The sequence below is a fragment of the Protomyctophum bolini genome (assembly GCF_963924005.1).
Source record: "Protomyctophum bolini genome assembly, chromosome: 7".
Taxonomy (NCBI): Eukaryota; Metazoa; Chordata; class Actinopteri; order Myctophiformes; family Myctophidae; genus Protomyctophum; species Protomyctophum bolini.
This window is the reverse complement of record NC_137868.1, coordinates 6,383,271-6,404,940: the sequence shown is the minus strand read 5'-3', so window position 1 is coordinate 6,404,940 and position 21,670 is coordinate 6,383,271. Positions and strand designations below refer to the sequence as shown.

The 21,670-nt window shown below is 43.7% G+C and overlaps 2 protein-coding genes across 4 annotated transcripts; one reads left to right on the top strand and one right to left on the bottom strand.

Annotated features, from left to right (window-relative positions):
• The first annotated feature begins 17 nt into the window (after window positions 1-17).
• On the top strand, window positions 18-8,363 carry LOC308319118 (uncharacterized protein). The gene is made up of 3 exons (XM_080768976.1): window positions 18-606; window positions 4,212-4,532; window positions 5,847-8,363. Exons 1-3 carry the CDS (start codon window positions 198-200, stop codon window positions 7,535-7,537), a joined length of 2,421 nt encoding a protein of 806 aa, XP_080625102.1. The 5' UTR covers window positions 18-197; the 3' UTR covers window positions 7,538-8,363.
• Window positions 8,364-12,251: 3,888 nt separating this feature from the next.
• LOC308318517 (uncharacterized protein) lies at window positions 12,252-21,670 on the bottom strand. 3 transcript variants are annotated; one of them, XM_080768100.1, is made up of 8 exons: window positions 21,094-21,670; window positions 18,898-18,960; window positions 18,238-18,699; window positions 17,434-17,646; window positions 15,302-15,632; window positions 14,768-14,927; window positions 13,964-14,261; window positions 12,252-13,922 (listed from the first exon to the last, which is right to left on the bottom strand). In XM_080768100.1, the coding sequence occupies exons 1-7, from the start codon at window positions 21,646-21,648 to the stop codon at window positions 13,982-13,984; spliced, it is 2,064 nt and encodes a 687-aa protein (XP_080624226.1). In that variant the 5' UTR covers window positions 21,649-21,670; the 3' UTR covers window positions 12,252-13,922; window positions 13,964-13,981. The 3 variants fall into 3 exon arrangements, with proteins under 3 accessions (XP_080624226.1, XP_080624225.1, XP_080624227.1); XM_080768099.1 differs by having other exon boundaries at window positions 12,252-14,261; XM_080768101.1 differs by having other exon boundaries at window positions 12,252-14,261; window positions 14,768-14,924.

The window sequence follows — 21,670 nt, the reverse complement described above, 5'->3', positions numbered from 1 at the left end:
AACTTTATGTAAACAACACGTCTGTGCTTTTCTTCTGGTTCTATCCTCAAAAGTAGCAGTTTTTTTTTTGTATTATTGACCTGTATTAGTATACTTTCGTTTTGAAATCATGATGTACCCATTCTGGTATTAAAAGACGAAACGATCGAGTCGAGCACAGCCAGGAGTCGGACAACCGAGACGGGACAGAATCCAGGATGAGCACCAGCAGATCAGCGTGGTGTTCTGTCCCTCGGTGTCCCTCTGCATCCCGTACTTATAAGGAGAACGCCATGGAAGGCACCATATCCTATTCGTTTCCAACGGGCAACACAGCCAGGTGTCGGCGGTGGCTCTTTGTCATGGCCAGGTGCCAGCGGTGGCTCTCTGATATTGGAAACGTGAACGATGATGAGGAGGAGAACAACATGTCCGCGCTCGCGGACGACACTCAATACCTCCGCGTGTGCAGCAAGCACTTCACCGAGGAGGACTATGAGAAGAGCGGCGACCCCCATGGCTTAGAACGGGGGAGGAGGCTGAAGAGAACCGCCGTTCCCTCGCTCTTCCCGTGGAGTTTTACTACTGGACCGCCGGCTGGTGGTTTGGAGAAACGTAGCCACGCAGGTTTGTTGATTCGATTGATTTAATATAGTTTATTAGACAGAAATGTATAAACGGTTACGGCAACAGACTGAGTGAGTGATTGATTGAAGTATGTATTAACAGTAGGCTATGCAGAATAGTAGCCCTAGAATATCTACTGTTGTTTAAGTTCTGGGCTCTGGCACAAAACGTGTGTTTAGTCAATTATCTCCACTTTTCACGAGATGCACACGGACGTCTTTTTCTCCGGTGTTCTAGTTTGTTATCAGACCCTGTCAACCTTATTAGCCAGGTTTTGTTGTTGTTGTTGTTGTTGACAGTCACGGGAAGAAGGGGTTGTCTGACTCTTCCTGTTTCTTAAATAATACATTAGCTTTTATACATTCTATTCTATTCGCCATTGAAGTATGAGTACGTGTCACGTATATTAACCATGTAGCCCACTAAGCCCAGCATGTAGTGAGTGAAAATAAACGCATTGATGAATGAAGGAATAAATAAAATAAAATAAACCTTCGTGACGGGATTCAAACTTGTCCTGTTCTCAGCATAAGTTAACCTGTCTGGAGCATAGTATGGAACCAGTATGGAACCAGCCATTAACGCACAAAACCTTCATGGTCACTAGGTTAAGTTGAGACCTCAGTCACCACAATGGTTTGCAACATAGCTGTTTAATAACGATTTGTTTCTAAAAACATCTCTCACCATCATCACCTAAATTCACCTTAGAGTGATATAATTTACACATTGAAACTATAGGATAGTAATATACATAATGAACCTAGTATCTAAATAACATTCCATATCAATTGAATTGTAATCTTTGCAGAAGTATGTATGGCCAAGGCCAAGAGCAACAAGACAGGTCATCTTTTCTTTTCTCCCACGATGATGTAACACATTTTACACCCAAGTGCCAATTTCTTAAGATGTAATCCTGGGAGCTACTCACCCTCTGCCAACCTGGAGAGAGCCACAAACTGAACTCATCCTTCAATGCATGAGGAGTGAGCAGTGTTTTTAAACAAAAAAAGGCCCCAAGCTGAGCTCATCCTTCAATGCATGAGGAGTTAGCAGTGCTTTTTATTACTTTTTAAACAAAAAAAATAAGGCCCAAGCTGAGCTCATCCTTCAATGCATGTGTGTTTTTAAATAAAATAGAAATGATGGCTGGCCAACAGAACAGTGGATCGAGGGCAGTGATTTATGCGCAGGGAACGCAGGCTGGGCACAAATACTCCTCATCCTGATGCTTTATAATGCCTACGCACAATTGATGTTACCATAAGGAACAAGGTGAGCATTGAATCTGAAAGAACATGAATACATTGTTATTCATGAATTTACCGGTAGTTAAAGTTCACTCAGTCACAGTTAGGTTTTTGTATTGAGTTGTGCTTGAAATGTACTGACCTTCCTGCCTTCCCTGTGGTGACCTCCCCACAAAAGCGGCAGAGTTTTAACTGGAAAATATATTATTCAGTTAAGTCAAATGTTTTGCTTTTGGTGAGGCTAATAAAAATCTAATATGTATATGAAGCCTACCAGAGTCCTCCATTAACTCAATGCCAATGTTGGCCCTTGTCATATTTATGTCGGACTCATTGCACAGTCCCGTAGTCCCCAAGAGCAGCTGCTCTGCAATCTTAAAATACAGGTTAGTTGTGTTCTTTTAGAATGTATGAAATTAGTTGTTACTATTGAATGTCAAGGCCGGACTATGGTCACTGGAGCAGTTGCCATTGATAGCCTTAACGTGTACAGTGTAGGACGGTGGTGCCACACATGATGCTTGTAAGAGTACAATGGAGTTCAGAGGACAGGCATGTGGCATTGTCTTGACTACTTGAGGCAGAAACATAGTACTGTACTGCTCCTTTGTGGCCAGACAAGGACACAAGAGCACTGTTGCTGATACATTCAGGAGCTACAGAGATGTTGGTAGGAACACATGGCACTACAAAGAGAAGACAATTCCAAAGTTAAGCATGATAAAAGCAATAATGTGAGCTAAGAAGAAATAATCTAACTGGGCTTCAAGATATAATGAAGCAAAAATGTAAATAACCATGATTTGAATCTCAAAAATAATAAAGAGAAATGGAATATAAATTATAGTATATATAATTACTTTGCATACAAGCACCCCACATGATGTTGCATCCCTTTGGCGAGGATGAGAGACAGTCTCACACTGCCACCGCCTCTCATCCTTCGCATATATATAAGCTCTGAAGAATGAACAAAACTGTTTGTTACGTGCACGTCAGAAACCATTGAACATATTTACAATGAAGCACAATAAATGTTGGATTTACTTGCCTTGTTGCATTTTCACATTGCTTCACCATGTTCTTTCAGATTCAATGCTCATCTTGTGCATTATGGTACCATCAATTGTGCGTAGGCATTATAAAGCATCAGGAATTTTCAGGATGAGGAGTATTTGTGCCCAGCCTGCGTTCCCTGCGCATAAATCACTGCCCTCGATCCACTGTTCTGTTGGCCAGCCATCATTTCTATTTTATTTATTTATTTTTTGTTTAAAAACACACATGCATTGAAGGATGAGCTCAGCTTGGGCCTTATTTTTTTTGTTTAAAAATTAATAAAAAGCACTGCTCACTCCTCATGCATTGAAGGATGAGCTCAGCTTGGAGCCTTATTTTTTTTGTTTAAAAACACTGCTCACTCCTCATGCATTGAAGAATGAGTTCAGTTTGGGGCTCTCTCCAGGTTGGCAGAGGGTGAGTAGCTCCCAGGATTACATCTTAAGAAATTGGCACTTGGGTGTAAAATGTGTTACATCATCGTGGGAGAAAAGAAAAGATGACCTGTCTTGTTGCTCTTGGCCTAGTCTGGATGACCATACATACTTCTGCAAAGATTACAATTCAATTGAGATGGAATGTTATTTAGATACTAGGTTCATTATGTATATACTATCCTATAGTTTCAATGTGTAAATTATTTGTAATCCTGGTTTACTGAGGCAACACTTGTCTCTCTGCATTTGATGCTGGCTTATTGGTTAAAAAGTTAGGCTACTAGGCTGAAATGGCACCGAAATTCGGTGCCATTTCAGCCTAGTAACTTTCAAAACAAAATATTTGTATACAGTATTTATTCTTTTCTGAAAGTTGTTCAGCTGTAAGAAAAACAACATATTTGTCCAGTTTAATGCATTATTCCAATTGTAAATATCCAGTTTGACACTGTAACAGGGGGGACATTTTATGCTAAAGATGGCCATCTGAAGTCATTTGGCTAGAGAAATAGTCAGGGGGGACAGAAAATTGAGGGACAAAATTTATTTCAAGATTTTAAGCAGTAAAATTACATTTATCACAATTAATAACATTTGGTGAAAAGCATTAGAAGTATACTATATAACAAGATTTCAAAATTGCTTGAATTTGATTAGATACATTTGTAACTGAAGCTGAAAAACACGCACAACACTGTAGCGTTTATTACAACACTTACTAAAGTGCCTTTACCCCAAATATTAAAATACAAAGGTTTTAATTTAGCTACATTTAACAACACCATTTAGCTGCTCTTGGTGCTAACCCCACTATGTCTCCAGTTATTAAAGTCCTTTCTTATTCACTTGATTTCAGACCAGTGTGTGGCTGTGGAGTCCAGACTGCAGGTGAAGATGAACTCTCCAGACTCAGCCAGGGACGTTTCTATTAAACAGGAGGCTGAAGACGTTTCTATTAAACAGGAAGCTGAAGACGTTTCTATTAAACAGGAAGCTGAAGACGTTTCTATTAAACAGGAAGCTGAAGACGTTTCTATTAAACGGGAAGCTGAAGACGTTTCTATTAAACAGGAAGCTGAAGACGTTTCTATTAAACAGGAAGCTGAAGACGTTTCTATTAAACAGGAAGCTGAAGACGTTTCTATTAAACAGGAAGCTGAAGACCAGCCACACCTCGGTAAGTTTCATGTGCTCTTCATTTCTTTAATATATTCTGTAGGGTTAGGCTTAGGGATGTCCCGATCAGGGTTTTTTGCTCCCGATCCGATTCCGATCATTTGATTTTGAGTCATCTTTACCGATCTTTATATTTTATGCAACACTTATACCATGTGAGAAATGTATGTCACTCTAGTCTAGTCTGTTGCCTTTCAATTATTCAAAGGCAAAAATATGTGACTACTTTTATTAGAACTACAGTGTCATTGTGGATTTTTTTTCCTTTCATGTCGTATGAAATCAGGTTAATTAGATGAATCTTGCAACTACAGCTTATGGAACTGAAGTCAAAGTTAAAACTAAGATTTACATTAGACACAAGCCTATATTTAGACACTATTGTATTGAAATATAAAATAAAATCTGATTTATTTCTCCCAATCCCGATCATTTGAAGATGACATGATCTGCTCTGATTTCACTCAACTCACGATACGATAAAAAATGTCATGATATTTTAACAAATCCGCATTTTTTATTTAACTACATTGCAAAAGAAGTAGCATTACTTTTGACAGTGCAGAAACATAATTGCCTTCCTTGACTTCTCATTTCTCACACATAATTCACTAGCCCCCCTAAAAAGAATGTGCACAAAGCGTGCATGCTGTGTGGCCCCCCACACATCATTCTACAGCTTTGGCCCCCGGCCTAATCTAGTTGAATACTAGTTGAAGGCTTAGAATCTGCACTTTCTTACTTTTTACACAACTGAAACATTACCATTATGTGCGACACAATTTCTATCGGGTGTGGAGAAATACTTGCTCGGTCGACTGGCAGCATGAACAAGACATTTGGCAGGACTTTGTGAGATTTGATCGCTACAGTAGTTTGTGAGATGTGCCCCAGACACACAGGCAGACAGATTCACAGACACATTTTCCAGACGTACAGAGCTACGCAGTGGAAATATTTTACATAGATTGTTAAGCTACCATCGGTCCACATTTCAAGCTTTCATTGTCAGACTCGGAGTGCTTCTGTTTCATAACGTCATGCACTGAGTGGCATGACTAATTTACTCCCAAATCAGAGCTCGGGTGTGAAGTAACATGTTTTTTAAATTGTTTCGGAATTTCATGATTCAAATGAAATATTTACATTATATATGACTTTATTTTGCTCAAATCTTTCAGAACAGTAATAACTTGCAGTTAGTAACGGTTTTCTTGGTAGGTAATAGCTCATTTTGTACATGGAACATGGAGGAAGAATGGATTTACATTTTAGGAACTCAGTGTTTACCATCATGTTATGTTTCTGCTCCTAGACATCCTGCACATGGTTGTGTGTAAAGAGGTTTCTCATGAACAGGAGAGGAGCCCCAGTCTGCTCCAGGAGGAACCAGAGCCTCTACACATTAAAGAGGAGGAGCTTAAAGACGAACAGGAGGAACTACTTCAAAGACCAGAGGAACCTGTTGGGTCAACGTTGTCATTACTAGCAGTGAAAGGTGAAGAAGAAAATGATGATGAAGAAAAATACATATCTTCCCACTGCTCTGAAGTTGAAGTTGAAGTTGAATCTGACACTGAAGTCACTGAAGACAGTGATGATTGGGAAGAGACCAGTGAAGACGATGATGACGAACGGCCTGACAAGAATTTCAGTGACTCAGGTTCCCTGAAGAAGCACCAGCGTGTCCACACTGGAGAAAAACCTTTTCAATGTAAACATTGTGACAAGAGTTTCACTCAGTCAGGTTCCCTGAAGAAGCACCAGCGTGTCCACACTGGAGAAAAACCTTTTCAATGTAAGCATTGTGACAAGAGTTTCAGATTGTTAGGTAACCTGAAGCAACACCGTTGTGTCCTCACTGGAGAAAAACCTTTTCAATGTAAGCATTGTGACAAGAGTTTCAGATTGTTAGGTAACCTGAAGCAACACCAGCGTGTCCACACTGGAGAAAAACCTTTCCAATGTAAACATTGTGACAAGAGTTTCACTCAGTCAGGTTCCCTGAAGAAACACCAGCTTGTCCACACTGGAGAGAAACCTTTCCAATGTAAACATTGTGACAAGTGGTTCAAGGTTTCAGGGAGTTTGACGGAACACCTTCGTGTCCACACAGGAGAAAAACCTTTTCACTGCAAACATTGTGAAAAGAGTTACAGATTTCCAAGTAATTTGAATTTACACCTTCTTGTCCACACAGGAGAAAAACCTTTCCAATGTAAACATTGTGACAAGAGTTTCAAGGTTTCAGGGAGTTTGACGGAACACCTTCGTGTCCACACAGGAGAAAAACCTTTTCACTGCAAACATTGTGACAAGAGTTTCAGTTTGTCAGGTAACCTGATGAAACACCAGCGTATCCACACTGGAGAAAAACCTTTCCAATGTAAACATTGTGAAAAGAGTTACAGATTTCCAAGTAATTTGAATTTACACCTTCTTGTCCACACAGGAGAAAAACCTTTTCACTGCAAACATTGTGACAAGAGTTATAATAATTCATCTTCCATGAAGACACATCAGCTTGTCCACACAGGAGAAAAACCTTTCCAATGTAAACATTGTGACAAGAGTTTCAGTCAGTCAGGTTCCCTGAAGAAACACCAGCTTGTCCACACTGGAGAGAAACCTTTCCAATGTAAACATTGTGACAAGAGTTTCACGGCTTCATGGAATTTGAAGTCACACATTTGTGTCCTCACAGGAGAAAAACGTTTTCACTGTAAACATTGTAACAAGAGCTTCGTTAGTTCAGATTCCCTGAAGACACACCAGCTTGTCCACAATGGAGAGAAACCTTTCCATTGTAAACATTGTGACAAGCGTTTCAAGATTTCATGTAATTTGAAGTCACACCTTTGTAGAGAGGAAATTAATTATAATTGTCTTCAGAGTTTCCTCTCCCTCCCCATCGTCACACTTCCCGCGGCATTGCAACTCCATTCTTCTCTCTCCGCCTGCAGTGCAGAGATTGAGACATTAGCAAACAGCAACAAAGGCCCTTGAATGAAACACATGAGCTAATAGTAACAGTGTGTATCTGCACAAAATTATCACCGATACCAACAATACAAATCTGCCAACCTAAAACAAAACAGAACCAGACCAACCCAACTGGCATGATCAAAATGGCTTGCCCCAATTTCCAATGGAAGTCACATGGTTTGACACATTTGTTTGATGCTGTCGTACGGCTTTCGGCTGTGTTTCGACTGCCCCCCTCCCCCTCATACAACACGTTTGTCTCTTCAAACCACGTGACTCCCATTGGAAATTAATTGCGAGCTTGCAAAAGTCAACAAGTCTCATGCATCAGCTATACAACATTTTGTTGTGACAGTGTGAGTGAAGCCTTAGTCATTCAAATTCCCTGAAGACACACAAGCTTGTCCACAATGGAGGAAAAGGAGGTCGATAGAGGATCAAATTAAACAGCTGTATGTTTGTAGGGAGGTCGATAGACGAGGACAATATTATGGATTATTATACTGCTATATTTCAAAACAAATATGGGTAAATTCTCCTTCTACAGCACGGCCACCCAGGTGTGGAGTGCCCTGACCCCTTCCCTTAAAAAATGCTATCACGTACATCTTTAAAGTCCACCTTTCAGCAGGCCCAATTGAGAGGATATTATCACTTCAGGTGCCTGAATGGAAACAAGACTGCAAGGAATCAGTGTTTGACTGAACTCTGTTGCTGTTATGTCCAATCAATATAACAGAAAAAAGAAGAAAAATTGTTTAAAATGATTTGTTTAAAATGACGTTGTTTTTTCCTTCAATGCATTGTTTTCATCTCATTAAGATGAATACTTATCTGATTGGTTTGACCTGTTACATAAATTACATCATACTTTACCTTACCTGTGGAAATGAAATGCACAGCATCTTTTAAATTAAACATTTTAATTGTACCGATGCAACTATATCTGAAAATAATATTTAGTCTGCATGCCAATGAAGTCCTCCCCACACACATCTATGTGTAGTCACTACTGTTGTATCCTACCGAGCGGAGTCCACAACGCAGGTCACCTTATTATTGGATTGAACACGTACGCCATAATATGATTTGATCTGGGTGTGTTCTAAATGAAGTGTTTGTGTTGATTACCGTGTATCTAATTACAGTAAACGAATACTATACACTGACACGACAACGCGTATTCAGGGCGAAGTCACCACCCCCAGGGTAAGTTGTGATTTGCTCTCGTTCACTGCAATGCAATTTGCGGCATTTCCAAAACAATATTGCGCAGAGTAGCGATTATCAAACGTATTTGCAATGCCATACGTTGAAAGATCTGTTGCCCGTCGACAAGGCACGTTACCTCCGCAGGTTAGATATTATCGGCATAGATGGTATTGTCCGTATGTGATTAAGGATTGGAAAAAAGTTGCATTCGCAGCCATAGAAAATTCTGCCCAGGGTAAAAAAAAAGCGGATGTGACGTTTTTGGGCGTTCCTGTCTTGCTCCGTGTCAGTGTATTTTACTAAAAATGATACAGGTGAAGGAAAAGAGACCTTTTTTTTTCCAGTACAAATAAATAACATTAATCAGTGCTGCAGTTCAAACAGCAGTGACAAATTAAGAACTTTGTGCAAAATGTATACCATTTAACCCATTCTGACCTGAGATCAGATTCATACGAGGTTTCCACTGGTTTCCACTGGTCTGATTAACCAATTCTGACCTGAGATCAGATTCTAAAAATGTCAGTCGTTCTTCGATTTTTCAAAAATAGCAGACCTACAAGCTCGTAGCGCGCCACTCGGTGGCGCGCTATGAGCTTGTAGATCTGCTATTTTTCAATAGCTAAAGCATAACATGATTCTAACACCAAAATGTTCCCGTTCAGAATGGGTTAAAGACCTCCAGAGTTGTACTATGTGCTTGGAACTTTGGAATATACACATATGAATGTCCTACAAACTCAATCTCCAGACTATTACAGGGTCCAGTTTTAAATGCTGATGTAAAAAAATGCCATACCAGCCTTCAGTCTTGCAGATTATTGTGCCATGCTGCTCTGTAAGGGGGTAGAGTAGACTGGGTCCTCCTTCTCATTTTCTCAATGAATGAGTCAATTAATTCTGCAATTAATTGTGCATTTCCATCATAATTCTGAGAATGTGTCTCCTTCATTTCAGAAAGAGTGTACCATGAACAAAATGCAACTTGCTGATTTAATAGCTCTGCTACTGAAGAGTTAATCCTTCAAGAGCAGATTCTGTGCTGCGCTACCGAATCTGTCAGCAAGGCCATTCAGAATGTGTACATGCACTGTTGATAGTGGGAATGAAAACACAGGCATGCACACACACTACAGGAAGTGAAGGGCTGAAGCCGGGCCAAACGGGCCAACATCCTGTTATACACATTCTATTGAGCAAGGACTATTAAAAGAGGACAGGATTAGGAAGCGAAGACCGTACGGTGGACTCCATGTTGCTCCCTGGAAGGAAAGAAACATGTGCAATTGAGACCAAGGAAGCTGAACGCGGAAGTGTTGGCTGCATATAGCCCATTGACGCACACATTGCGCATGTTTCTTTCCTTCCAGCGAGCAACATGGAGTCCACCGTGCGGTCTTCGCTTCCTAACCTTATTTAATTAACCTTGCTATTGAGGAGGCAAATTCTAAGTAAACAAACAGCAGAGGGTGCTGAAGAGTTAACTTTGGACCTTAATTAGCTCAGGGCACAAGTTCAAGCTCCTCAGTTTCTCTACTGGTCTCTTCTGGTTGCTCTGGTGGAACCGGTCATACAATTAAGGCATATCTGTGACTTGACACACACCACCAGACAGGCGCTGACTTGGAACCCTCAGGGAAAGAGAAGCAGAGGCCGGCCCAAAAACACGGGACCTCCAGGCAGACACCAAGAGGCTGGGAGGCACCTGGTCGCAGATAGAGACCAATGCCAGTGACCGAGAACTCTGGAGGACCCTTGTCGACGGCCTATAGTACCCCAGTAGGGGTGTCGGGCGTAAGTAAAGTAAAGTGTGACTTGTTTGGGTAACGGGGTGGACTGTGATCGCTGTCCTTTAGTTGGTGGTCCTATCTCTGATTATGTATGTTGTTGGAGTGGGAGAGAAGAGTGAAGGGGAAGTGGCTCGGTATCCACCTGGAAGAATATGACATAATCCTTAAGGAGATCCAGGATGCCCATGTCAAGGCTGAGCTGAAGCACTGTTGTGGTCTCCTCATGCCACATCTTTAAGTTTTGACCGACCCTTGTCTTCCGTGCTCTGCCTTGCTGTTTCATGCCTGCATGAAAAGACAATCAGTAAGTGGCCGAATGCAAGTGTACCCACAATAACAAAACATTGTCAAGAACAAAACTTAACTATAATACACAGTCAGGCAGCTCTGCAGATAATATATATATATATATATATATATATATAGGCTACTTCTTGATGGAGTGCTTCTCCAATGGAGCCCCACAACCAAGCTACCCTAGCTATCTGTCATTTTACATTGTATACCCATATATGGAGATCTCTGTAGGCCTGTGTAACCTTTATGCCCATAAGCTTGACATGCCGACATGCCCATATATGGAGAATCCCCCATAAGTTTGATGTAAACAACAGTATAGCCCAACCATTAAGTTCCAGCTCGAAGAAGTTTCTCCTTGTTTTGTAGTTTTATGGCGTTTTGGCAGCCATCATTAAGCGTTCCATTGGCGCCATCTGCTGGAGTGATATCGTCACTGTGCAAACTATTTCAGTACAGTGCCCACTAGACTACTAGCCTGGCTAATAAGCCAGACCGAATCAGCCGTTGGCAAAAAGAAAATTTGCCTGCCGACAGTGTGATTTGAGTCTGGCTTATTAGCCAGGCTACTAACTAGACTGTCCACCAAAGTCCATTCTAAATTAAAACCTAGACCAGTACTTCTCAAAGTGGGGCCCGGGGACCTTATCTCATTACCAGATATTCAGGTAATGATATGAATACTCACAGTAGCCACTGGATGAAATTGCATTGTATGTTTTATGTACGTGTCAGTATATAGGCCTATATTAAATTAACTAATATTAGTATTACTAACTGCATTTCAAGTAAAAAAAAACATATACTGAGTAATTGTTAATATCTCTTAAATTTGTGACCATTGGCTATTTGAATGATGGGGGTTATAGGCCTATAATCTATATTTAAAATCAATAGTATATAGTGAAAACAGCATACAAAAGAAAACGGGTCCGTGTTGTGAGCTTGTTGACTGCTGGATATTTTTAAATAAATGTATTGGTGTTGTAGGTACTGTGTCCATTAGATAATATATTGTGTTACAACACAAATACATTTATTTAAAAAAAAATCCAGCAGTCTACCGTGTCCATTAGATAAGATATTTAAAAATATCCAGTCTACAATCTCACAACACTGATTGTTTTGTATGCCGTTTTCACTATATTGATTTTAAATACAGATGAATTGGTTAATGCATAATATTGTACTCTTTCCCTTCCTAGAAATGTAATGGGAAATGTAATGGGAGTAATGGGAAATGTAATGGGAGTACAATATTTGTCTTTGAAATGTAGTGGAGATTCCAAAAATTACTCAAAGCATACATGTAAATACAGTAAGTAAGTAAAATGTACTTTGCTACTGTGTACACCCATTGCACATAGTATGGTAGATATTACACAACAGATTGAGCAAGATGAGACATCGACCATGAGAAAATAAAATGCAAGTTTTATTGTATTACTGTCGATGTAACCACTGAAAAGACAAACATTAACAACAGCAAATGTCCCCTCATAACCAGTGTTCCAGTGTTTCCCAAACTATGGGCAGTGATGTAAATAGGTTTTCAATGTAATGAGTCCCAGGATGCAGGGATGGTCTTTTAGATGAGTCCCCACTTCAACGGCATTAGGAGTCATTGCCATTTTTACAAATTGCAGCATTTAACTACCATTTAAATGTATATGGTTGTAAATGTGGTTATATTCATGTAGAAAACAGAAGAAGAAATGATTATAACTAAAGCTAGCAAAATAAACTAGAATAAAAAACAGTACAGTAGTGCATCCCGTGGATGCAGAGGTCGTTGTTTTATTGCGTCCCTTAACTATAAACTGCGTTTTGGGATGCAAAATGCACCCTATTTTAATCTCTGTATGGGTCTGGACTCTGAACAGTTTATTTACATCTAGTCAACAGCAGGTACAGCTCATAGACAGGGTTCCCACACAGTTTTAACACATTAATTTCCAAAACTTTTCCAGAATATTTAACCCAATTGCCAGGCCTAACAATCATGCAGCACAATAATGTCTCTTACTCCTATGTGCAATGCCCAAAGACAGGCAGGCAGTACTAGTGTAGCAACAATAAAGCATAGACTATAGAATGGTAGATTTCCATTCCAAATGTCATACATTTTCTTTTTTCTACACCACCTATCTTAGGGCAGGGCATATGATCACACTGCAGCACGTTGTGAGCTTGTAGAGCTGTTATTTGTGTCACGTACGGTACAATTAGGCTGCAATCATGCAGCCTGTTCGGCGAAGAGCGACTTATGTTACATATTTCGTGTAATGTAATACATGTTTTGTAAAATGTGTTTATTAACTAAATCAATAGTCAAAAACAATGCATAATTGCATATCCATTTTTTTTTTTCAAGGAGCCAGGACTTTGATAAATCTTTTCCACGACTGGAATTTATATTTTTTCCTAATTTCAAAATATTTCCAGGAATTTCATGACCGTGGAAACCCTGTATAGAAGTCCACCTTCGTCCATAACTGTTGAAACAAGTCTTACAGTCGTGGTGTCGCTTTGGTCCATCCATCTGTGAAATGTCTCCATCACCATGGAGTTGTTGAAACAACAGACGGTCTATGTTCAGTCTCCGTGTGCTCAGTCATCAGTCATCACAGTAATGTTGAGTTTGAGGCGCTAGGGGACAGACTGGCACTTTATTTACCACAATGAAATGGTTCCGGACCACAACCTTGTCCCCCAGCAGCATCACTGTTGGGGGATGACATGGTTCACCTTCTAGGATGCAACTGTTAATCAACTAATTGATTTAAAAAAGGTAGGGTGAGTGATATTCTCTGGTTGAAGTAAAGGTGATCCTTGTGTGTGTTTGTTCACAGACGCTCTCCAGCTCCGGTCCTCCCTCTAGCCTTTATAACTCTATGTTCTGAGTGGGCAGTATCGTGAGAATACTGCCTTTTAGTCGCTTCAGTGACAGCCAATTGATTGCCTCAAAGGTGAGTAGAATATGAGTATGAATAGGCCTGAAAGAGCTGAGAGACTCATATTCTAATAATCATTGCTATAGTGTCGAGTTAACATATCACTTACCATACCTTAAATCAAAGAAAATAAAATGTGATAATATCAATTAACTAAGGTCATTATAGGCAACAAGTGTAGTTTGTGTAGTAACCGGTCAACAGTTGCAACCCTATTTCCCTTTCTCCTGTCCTGCCTTGTCTACTTTCTCCTGTCCTTTCTTATCTCCTTTGTCCTGTTCTCCATTAATCTCTTCCTCTCCTTTCTCCTCCTCTCCGTCGCGGGCTCCTGCCCCTTCTCCTTTCCCTTCTTCTCCATCACTCGCTTCCTCTCCCGCTGCTTCCTCCTCTACCTTCACCTCCGCTCCTCCTCCTCCTCCTCCCTCCTCCTCTCCTCCCTCGCGGGCGGCGCAGCATCTGCAGTGTCTCTTGAAGCCTCCCATGTTTACAGACCTGAAGACGGGGCGAGATTATGAAAATCTAAGTTATTGTAGTTTTTAACTCTTCCTTCGTCTTTATGCGTTTGCCACGGACACATTTTCTTGTCCGTGTACGTACGGAGATGTTGATGACCCCTGTGTCGGACCCCTACCTGAAGGAACAGAAGGGACAGCCATAGCAGCCCGCCCGGTGCTGGGTGGACCTACCTGAAGGAGCAGAAGGGACAGCCGGTGCTGGGTGGACCGCTGGGTGGACCTACCTGAAGGAGCAGAAGGGACAGCCGTAGCAGCCCGCCCGGTGCTGGGTGGACCGCTGGGTGGACCTACCTGAAGGAGCAGAAGGGACAGCCGTAGCAGCCCGCCCGGTGCTGGGTGGACCGCTGGGTGGACCCCTATGGGTGGACCCCTACCTGAAGGAGCAGAAGGGACAGCCGTAGCAGCCCGCCCGGTGCTGGGTGGACCCCTATGGGTGGACCCCTATGGGTGGACCCCTATGGGTGGACCGCTGGGTGGACCTACCTGAAGGAGCAGAAGGGACAGCCATAGCAGCCCGCCCGGTGCTGGGTGCTCATGTGCTGCTGCAGGTAGGAAGGCAGGAAGAAGGAAAGCTGACACTCCTTACAGGAGTACGGACGTTCCACATCATGATTGCGCGACACATGGCTAAAGATGATCCCTGCTGAGAGAGAGAGAGACATTTACACATCGGGCGCGTCAGCGTCACGTCTGTCACTGTCAGGGAATGTTCCCTTTTTAATCAATGAAGGGTGGCTCCACTGCCCGCGTTGCGTTGCGTGACTGCATTAAAATTGCCCCGGTTCGTTTTTTTACGCACGCGACGGAGACGCACCCGGTGGAGCCCCTCCGTAAGTGGGTGTTATGATCAAAATAAGAACATTACAATGGTCTGTAAAACTGAAAATCTAAAATGTCGCCATAAGACCAAGTCTTTGCCACGGACCTATTTGCCCGTGTACAAACATGTTGGTGACCCCCCTGGTCTGGCTACACGAGACCACAGTTAGTCAGTAACAGTGAGTATAGTAATAATACCTTTGGACTTGGTCTTCCATCCACAGAGGAGACAGACGTAGCGGCCCTTGACCCAGCGCACCACCTTGTCCCGGGCCTTCATCTCCTCTGACAGGAGGTCACCACCACCGCCGCTCCCACCGCCACCGGCGCCGGACGAGGACATGAGCGCCAGCTTGGCGGCCGTGGCCGTCACGGCGTGGCTGCCTGCCTCCTCCTCGTTGGAGCCGGAGGGGGACGAGGAGGACGGCTTGGTGGGCGCCGTGGCGTAGGCGTACGCCCGCGGGATCTTGTGCTTCTTCACCACGTGGAGGATGCCCGTGCCCTTCAGCTGGGTCTTGAAGTCACACACCTGGCAGGGAGGGATTTTCATCAACACATTTTCATTTAGGTTTTTAAGTCACCTGGAATGTTTTAGTGTTAAGTCTAGTTTTAGTCAAACTAAATATCGCTCGATTTTTTTTAGTCAACTGAATCTACAGTCGATTTAGTCGACTAAAATGTATTTTGGGGCGGGCCTTGATGCCGCCGTAATGACCCATTTTACACTTGCTGAAAATAGACGATCTACAAGCTCACAAAAACATTGCCCGATCTACAACGCGTCCGGGCTATTTTCAGCATGCAACCTGCAAGTGTAAAATAACTTATACTGGGACCCCTTGTCCACCCCTCAGTCCCTTCCTAACATTTTAAGTCTAGTTTTTATTTGCCGAAGAAATTGTCAATTATATTCAGTCTTAGCTTTAGTCATCGTAGCTTAGTTTCCATTTAGTTTCCGACTGTCGGTGAAAAAGATGGTAGTCTACGAACATGTTCCATTTTTCCTCATACAGTTTTAGTCGACGGAATCGACACCACCCACCTGACAGCAGTAGTAGTCCCCGTCTAAAACACCACCCACCTGACAGCAGTAGTAGTCCCCGTCTAAAACACCACCCACCTGACAGCAGTAGTAGTCCCCGTCTAAAACACCACCCACCTGACAGCAGTAGTAGTCCCCGTCTAAAACACCACCCACCTGACAGCAGTAGTAGTCCCCGTCTAAAACACCACCCACCTGACAGCAGTAGTAGTCCCCGTCTAAAACACCACCCACCTGACAGCAGTAGTAGTCCCCGTCTAAAACACCACCCACCTGACAGCAGTAGTAGTCCCCGTCTAAAACACCACCCACCTGACAGCAGTAGTAGTCCCCGTCTAAAACACCACCCACCTGACAGCAGTAGTAGTCCCCGTCTAAAACACCACCCACCTGACAGCAGTAGTAGTCCCCGTCTAAAACACCACCCACCTGACAGCAGTAGTAGTCCCCGTCTAAAACACCACCCACCTGACAGCAGTAGTAGTCCCCGTCTAAAACACCACCCACCTGACAGCAGTAGTAGTCCCCGTCTAAAACACCACCCACCTGACAGCAGTAGTAGTCCCCGTCTAAAACACCACCCACCTGACAGCAGTAGTAGTCCCCGTCTAAAACACCACCCACCTGACAGCAGTAGTAGTCCCCGTCTAAAACACCACCCACCTGACAGCAGTAGTAGTCCCCGTCTAAAACACCACCCACCTGACAGCAGTAGTAGTCCCCGTCTAAAACACCACCCACCTGACAGCAGTAGTAGTCCCCGTCTAAAACACCACCCACCTGACAGCAGTAGTAGTCCCCGTCTAAAACACCACCCACCTGACAGCAGTAGTAGTCCCCGTCTAAAACACCACCCACCTGACAGCAGTAGTAGTCCCCGTCTAAAACACCACCCACCTGACAGCAGTAGTAGTCCCCGTCTAAAACACCACCCACCTGACAGCAGTAGTAGTCCCCGTCTAAAACACCACCCACCTGACAGCAGTAGTAGTCCCCGTCTAAAACACCACCCACCTGACAGCAGTAGTAGTCCCCGTCTAAAACACCACCCACCTGACAGCAGTAGTAGTCCCCGTCTAAAACACCACCCACCTGACAGCAGTAGTAGTCCCCGTCTAAAACACCACCCACCTGACAGCAGTAGTAGTCCCCGTCTAAAACACCACCCACCTGACAGCAGTAGTAGTCCCCGTCTAAAACACCACCCACCTGACAGCAGTAGTAGTCCCCGTCTAAAACACCACCCACCTGACAGCAGTTAGTAGTCCCCGTCTAAAACACCACCCACCTGACAGCAGTAGTAGTCCCCGTCTAAGCGCAGCACGCCCTTCGTCTCGTCGGCGTCCGTTGGGACGTCGCCGTTTGCGTCGCTTTCTTTTTGGACGTCGTCTTCCTCCTCTCTCTCCTCTTCGTCGTCCTCGTCGTCTCCCTCGCTGCTCCTCTTGCGCTTGACGGAGTCCGCTTTCTTTCCGACCTTCTCTGCCTCGCCTTCTTCCTCCGCCTAGAAGTATACACATAAGACACGCTTATTCCCCAAGCGACTATAGAGCGTTGCAGTCCCGCCCCCTTTCAGATCGACGAGGCACCAGGAAATAATTCCCCCATACATTTTTCCCATAGGCGTTTAAAAAGTATTTATTTAAAGAAGGAGAAAAAAAAATGTTTAATTATTTGTTCGGCCCAACGAAATGTGTTTACTGTCATGATTTGTCAATTCCCCAAATTATTTTTGAAACGCCTATGGGAAGAATCCCATAGGCGTTTAAAAAATAATTTATTTAAAGAAGAAAAACTCTTTAAAATGTGTTGTGCCCTGCCCTTGTTTTCTTCTTTGTAATTATTTGTTCGGCCCAACAAAAAAAAATGTGTTTATAGTTGAGTTGACTTGTCACCTGCCGAGTTGGCTTTGTCCAAGGCGACGCTCTATCCACACTTTTCCTGGGCTGTGTGTGCTCCAGTTCCTGTTGATTTCATTGGCTTTCATTGGATCAAATCGACAGGAACTGGAGCACACACAGCCCAGGAAAAGTGTGGATAAGACAAAAACATCATTCCAGTCTAAACCTTCCGTACACAGACAGACACTACACACCTCCTCTGTCTTACAGTCCGCCAGTTTCTCCCCGTCCTCCCCTCCTCCTCCTCCATCTTTGGGCCCCTGGTCCATGCAGTGCGTGGTGATGATGTGGTCGTACAGGTTGGGGAAGTACTTGGTGGTGAAGTAGCACTGGTAGCAGTGGAACAGCCCGGCCGTGCTCTGGTAGATGATGATGTTGCCCAGGCGCCCCACCGGCACGCCGTCCAGGTGGCTGGGGTGGGCGTCGGCCGCGTGCGTGAGCAGGTGGGCGTGGCTCTTGGAGAAGTGGCCGCAGAGCGGACACTGGAGGTGGAGCGCCGCGGCTGTCCTGCTGGCCCCCCCTGGGGCCGACCCCCAGGCCCCGCCCCCGGCCGGCCGCCACGATGATGGCGTGGTCGCGGCAGCGGCGCCACCACCGCCGCCGGTAGGCGCGGCTTCCGCGCTCTTCATCGTCGTCGTCGTGCCGTCGGAGGGATCCTGGTCCACAATTCAAGCAAGCAGGCAGGTTTTTATTAGCTCAGTGGTAAAAAAATAAATGTCAATCTAGGTTAAGAACAGAAAGGTTACAGAGGATTGCTTAACCACGTTAAACCCTGTAGTAGTTTGTTGAACTATACGCGGCGGTCAAAATAGCCGTTTAAAAGAGCAGAAGGACGGGTATAGAAACCATCATACCCCGCCCCGTTCCAACGATGTGGTCTCCACGTCTGCAGGAGCCATGTCTTCTGTCGTCATGCTCTGTGGAGGAAAACAGAAAGAAATAGAGTTCATGTTCCATATGGCAGGATTGGCAGCCAAGACTCGTAAACCCCAGTGGTTCCCAACCTCTCTCTCCCTCCACCACGTGTATAATAAACGTACGTTTTTGCATGCCAAAGCTACATTAAATTGAATTGACTGATGAGTGAGTCAGTGAGTGAGCACCATGTGCATCTCTATACTACATAGAAATACTAAACAGAGCAAACTACCGTTAAATACACTGCTATTTGTTCCAAAGGTTTTGCAAATGAATGCAAAACACTGAAATATGACTGCCAGTTTGCTTCAAATGTTTATCCCAAGCTAACTTTTCCTACATGGATGTATAACTTTTTTTTCAGCAGTTTTTTGTAAGATAGAAGAAAAGGTTAAACGCTCAACATTGCAGCTCTAGGCCAAACTTGAATTATCCTCTTTCAATCTGCCGAGCTTTTGTGTCATAAAAATCCACGTAGACATGTTATGAGCTACTTTCTATCAAGACATTCTGTCAAGTGATTCTTTAGAGTTTGGAAGTGATTGGTGTTGGAGTTTGGAAGCGCTCGTAACCGTAAGTCACTGAACGGCCCTTGCCCCTGCGTGCCATCTGTTTCGCATTTGCACATAATGCAGGAGGCGGCAGCAGTGTGACCCCTTAATAAAAACGAGTGCTTCCAAACTCCAACACTTGGAAAAATAATCACCTGCAGAGGATGTCTTGACAGAAAGTAGCTTGCCCTACAGCTGCAATGTTGGTGAGTTTAACATTGTTTAATACAAGTAGATCACAAACGCAAATTGGATGAGTGGGGAGTCAATGGAGGGTATTGCAATCAAAAGGTATGGAGAGTCCTTGAAATGTAAAAGATTGAGAATCACTATTTCTACAATATAGAGGATATGCACGTGACATCATCATCAAACCCGGAAATTATGCAGGAATGCCTACTGAGTGGCAAAAAACTACTTTCTGGCCTTGACAACCCCTGCATCCAAACAGTCATCACTATCTGATTGCATTAAACAACGTTAAACAATGTTAAACTCACTTTGCATGTTGCTTTGCCACTCGATGTGCCATTCACTTTAAGCATGCCCTACGATGCTGAAAACTGCCGTAAAACTTGTTGGAGAAATAATAATGGCCGCTTCGGATCTTCGGTGTGTCGGAAAAGCGTGCGCACCCCATAATAATAGCTCAAATTTATATAGTGCTTTTCTAAATACCCAAAGCGCTTTACATAGGAACAGACTTTAATAAGAAAAAAACAAAGCAAAACATAACAGATACAACAACAGTACAGGGTTAAAAATATAAAAGGATAAACGAGGCCTCAGCTGGGGAAAGCTATCCTGAAGAGGTGGGTTTTGAGTGAGGTTTTGAAGGAGAGGAGAGAGGGAGCAGCTGCTCTGAGATGGTTAGGGAGTTAATTCCAGAGTTTGGGGGCCGAAACACAGAAGGCCCTGTGTGGAAATATTATAAATATCCGAAAGGCATAATTCTGTGTATGAAACAAGGAAAGAAAGAAGAGTGTGAACAGATGTTATTTTGCTGTTTGGGGAGAAGAAGTATTTTGCTTTTGGGGTAAAGAAGAAATGTGATTTAGGTGATTTGAAAATGTGAATTGAGTTTACATGTTACATGATTATTCATTTTTGTGATTTGAAAAGAGATTACAGCTTTGGGTCTTTTCAAGCCTTAGTAAGGGGGATGTGGTTTAATGTCATTACCTGGGTGAACACATTAATGATGACGTCATACTAAAGTGCCCGAACCGGGGTTTATGCGACAAGCTATACCTACTTGTAAACACACGTTGATTCATGCTCTGCAAACTATCGTTCAGTAAACTATATTACCCAAGCTCTTGTAGTATTCCTTGCCTCTAACAAAGAACACAACAACTACAACTGGGTATTTTGTCTATAATTTCAGTTTAAAGTTTTGAGGAGCAATGAGGACACACAATACAGTTTCAGTTTAGTTATCGTTTTTTAATTTATTTTTAGTTTTTATTAGTTTCAGACAGTTAACTAAAATGTTTTTTTTTATTCTAGTTTTCGTTTTTTAGTTAGTTTTAGTTAACTATTATAACCTTGGTCCATTCATTCAGTCCCCAAGTCACCCACCTCTCCCTCAGCCATGAGCCAAGCCTTCTGCTTCTTCTGTCTTCTCCTTGTTGTTTTGGACGGCACAACAGTGGCCGGCTCCGCTCCAGGCCACTCGTACATCCCGTACGTCCCGTCACCACGTCCACAGCTCGTAATAAGGACGGACGGCACGGCGTCCGGCTTCAGCCTGTTGGACTTGGAGCGCACCAGCACCTGGCCGCCCGCCCCGTCCGGCTCGCACCTCTGCACGTAGTCGTCGTCCGTGAAGTGGGCGCTGCACACCCGGCAGTGGAGCTGCTTCCTCAGGGGTATGTCCGCCTCCCGCAGCCGCAGGGCGCTCAGCCAGCGGCGCAGCAGGTCGCGGCAGGCAGGCCGCGGCAGAGAGTGGTAGTGGATGTCCTGGCCCGTGAGCTTCGTCTTGTAGAACTCGTTGCCGCAGTTCGGCACCACGCAGCGGGACGAGGGGGGTACCTGCAGCGAGGGGTCCGCGGCGTCCGCCGCCATGATGCCCCCGTAGTTGCCGATGCTGGTGCTGATCATCATGCTCTTGCTGGTGCTGCTCGTCGCCGCCATCACTCAGTGCAGGGTAGGCATG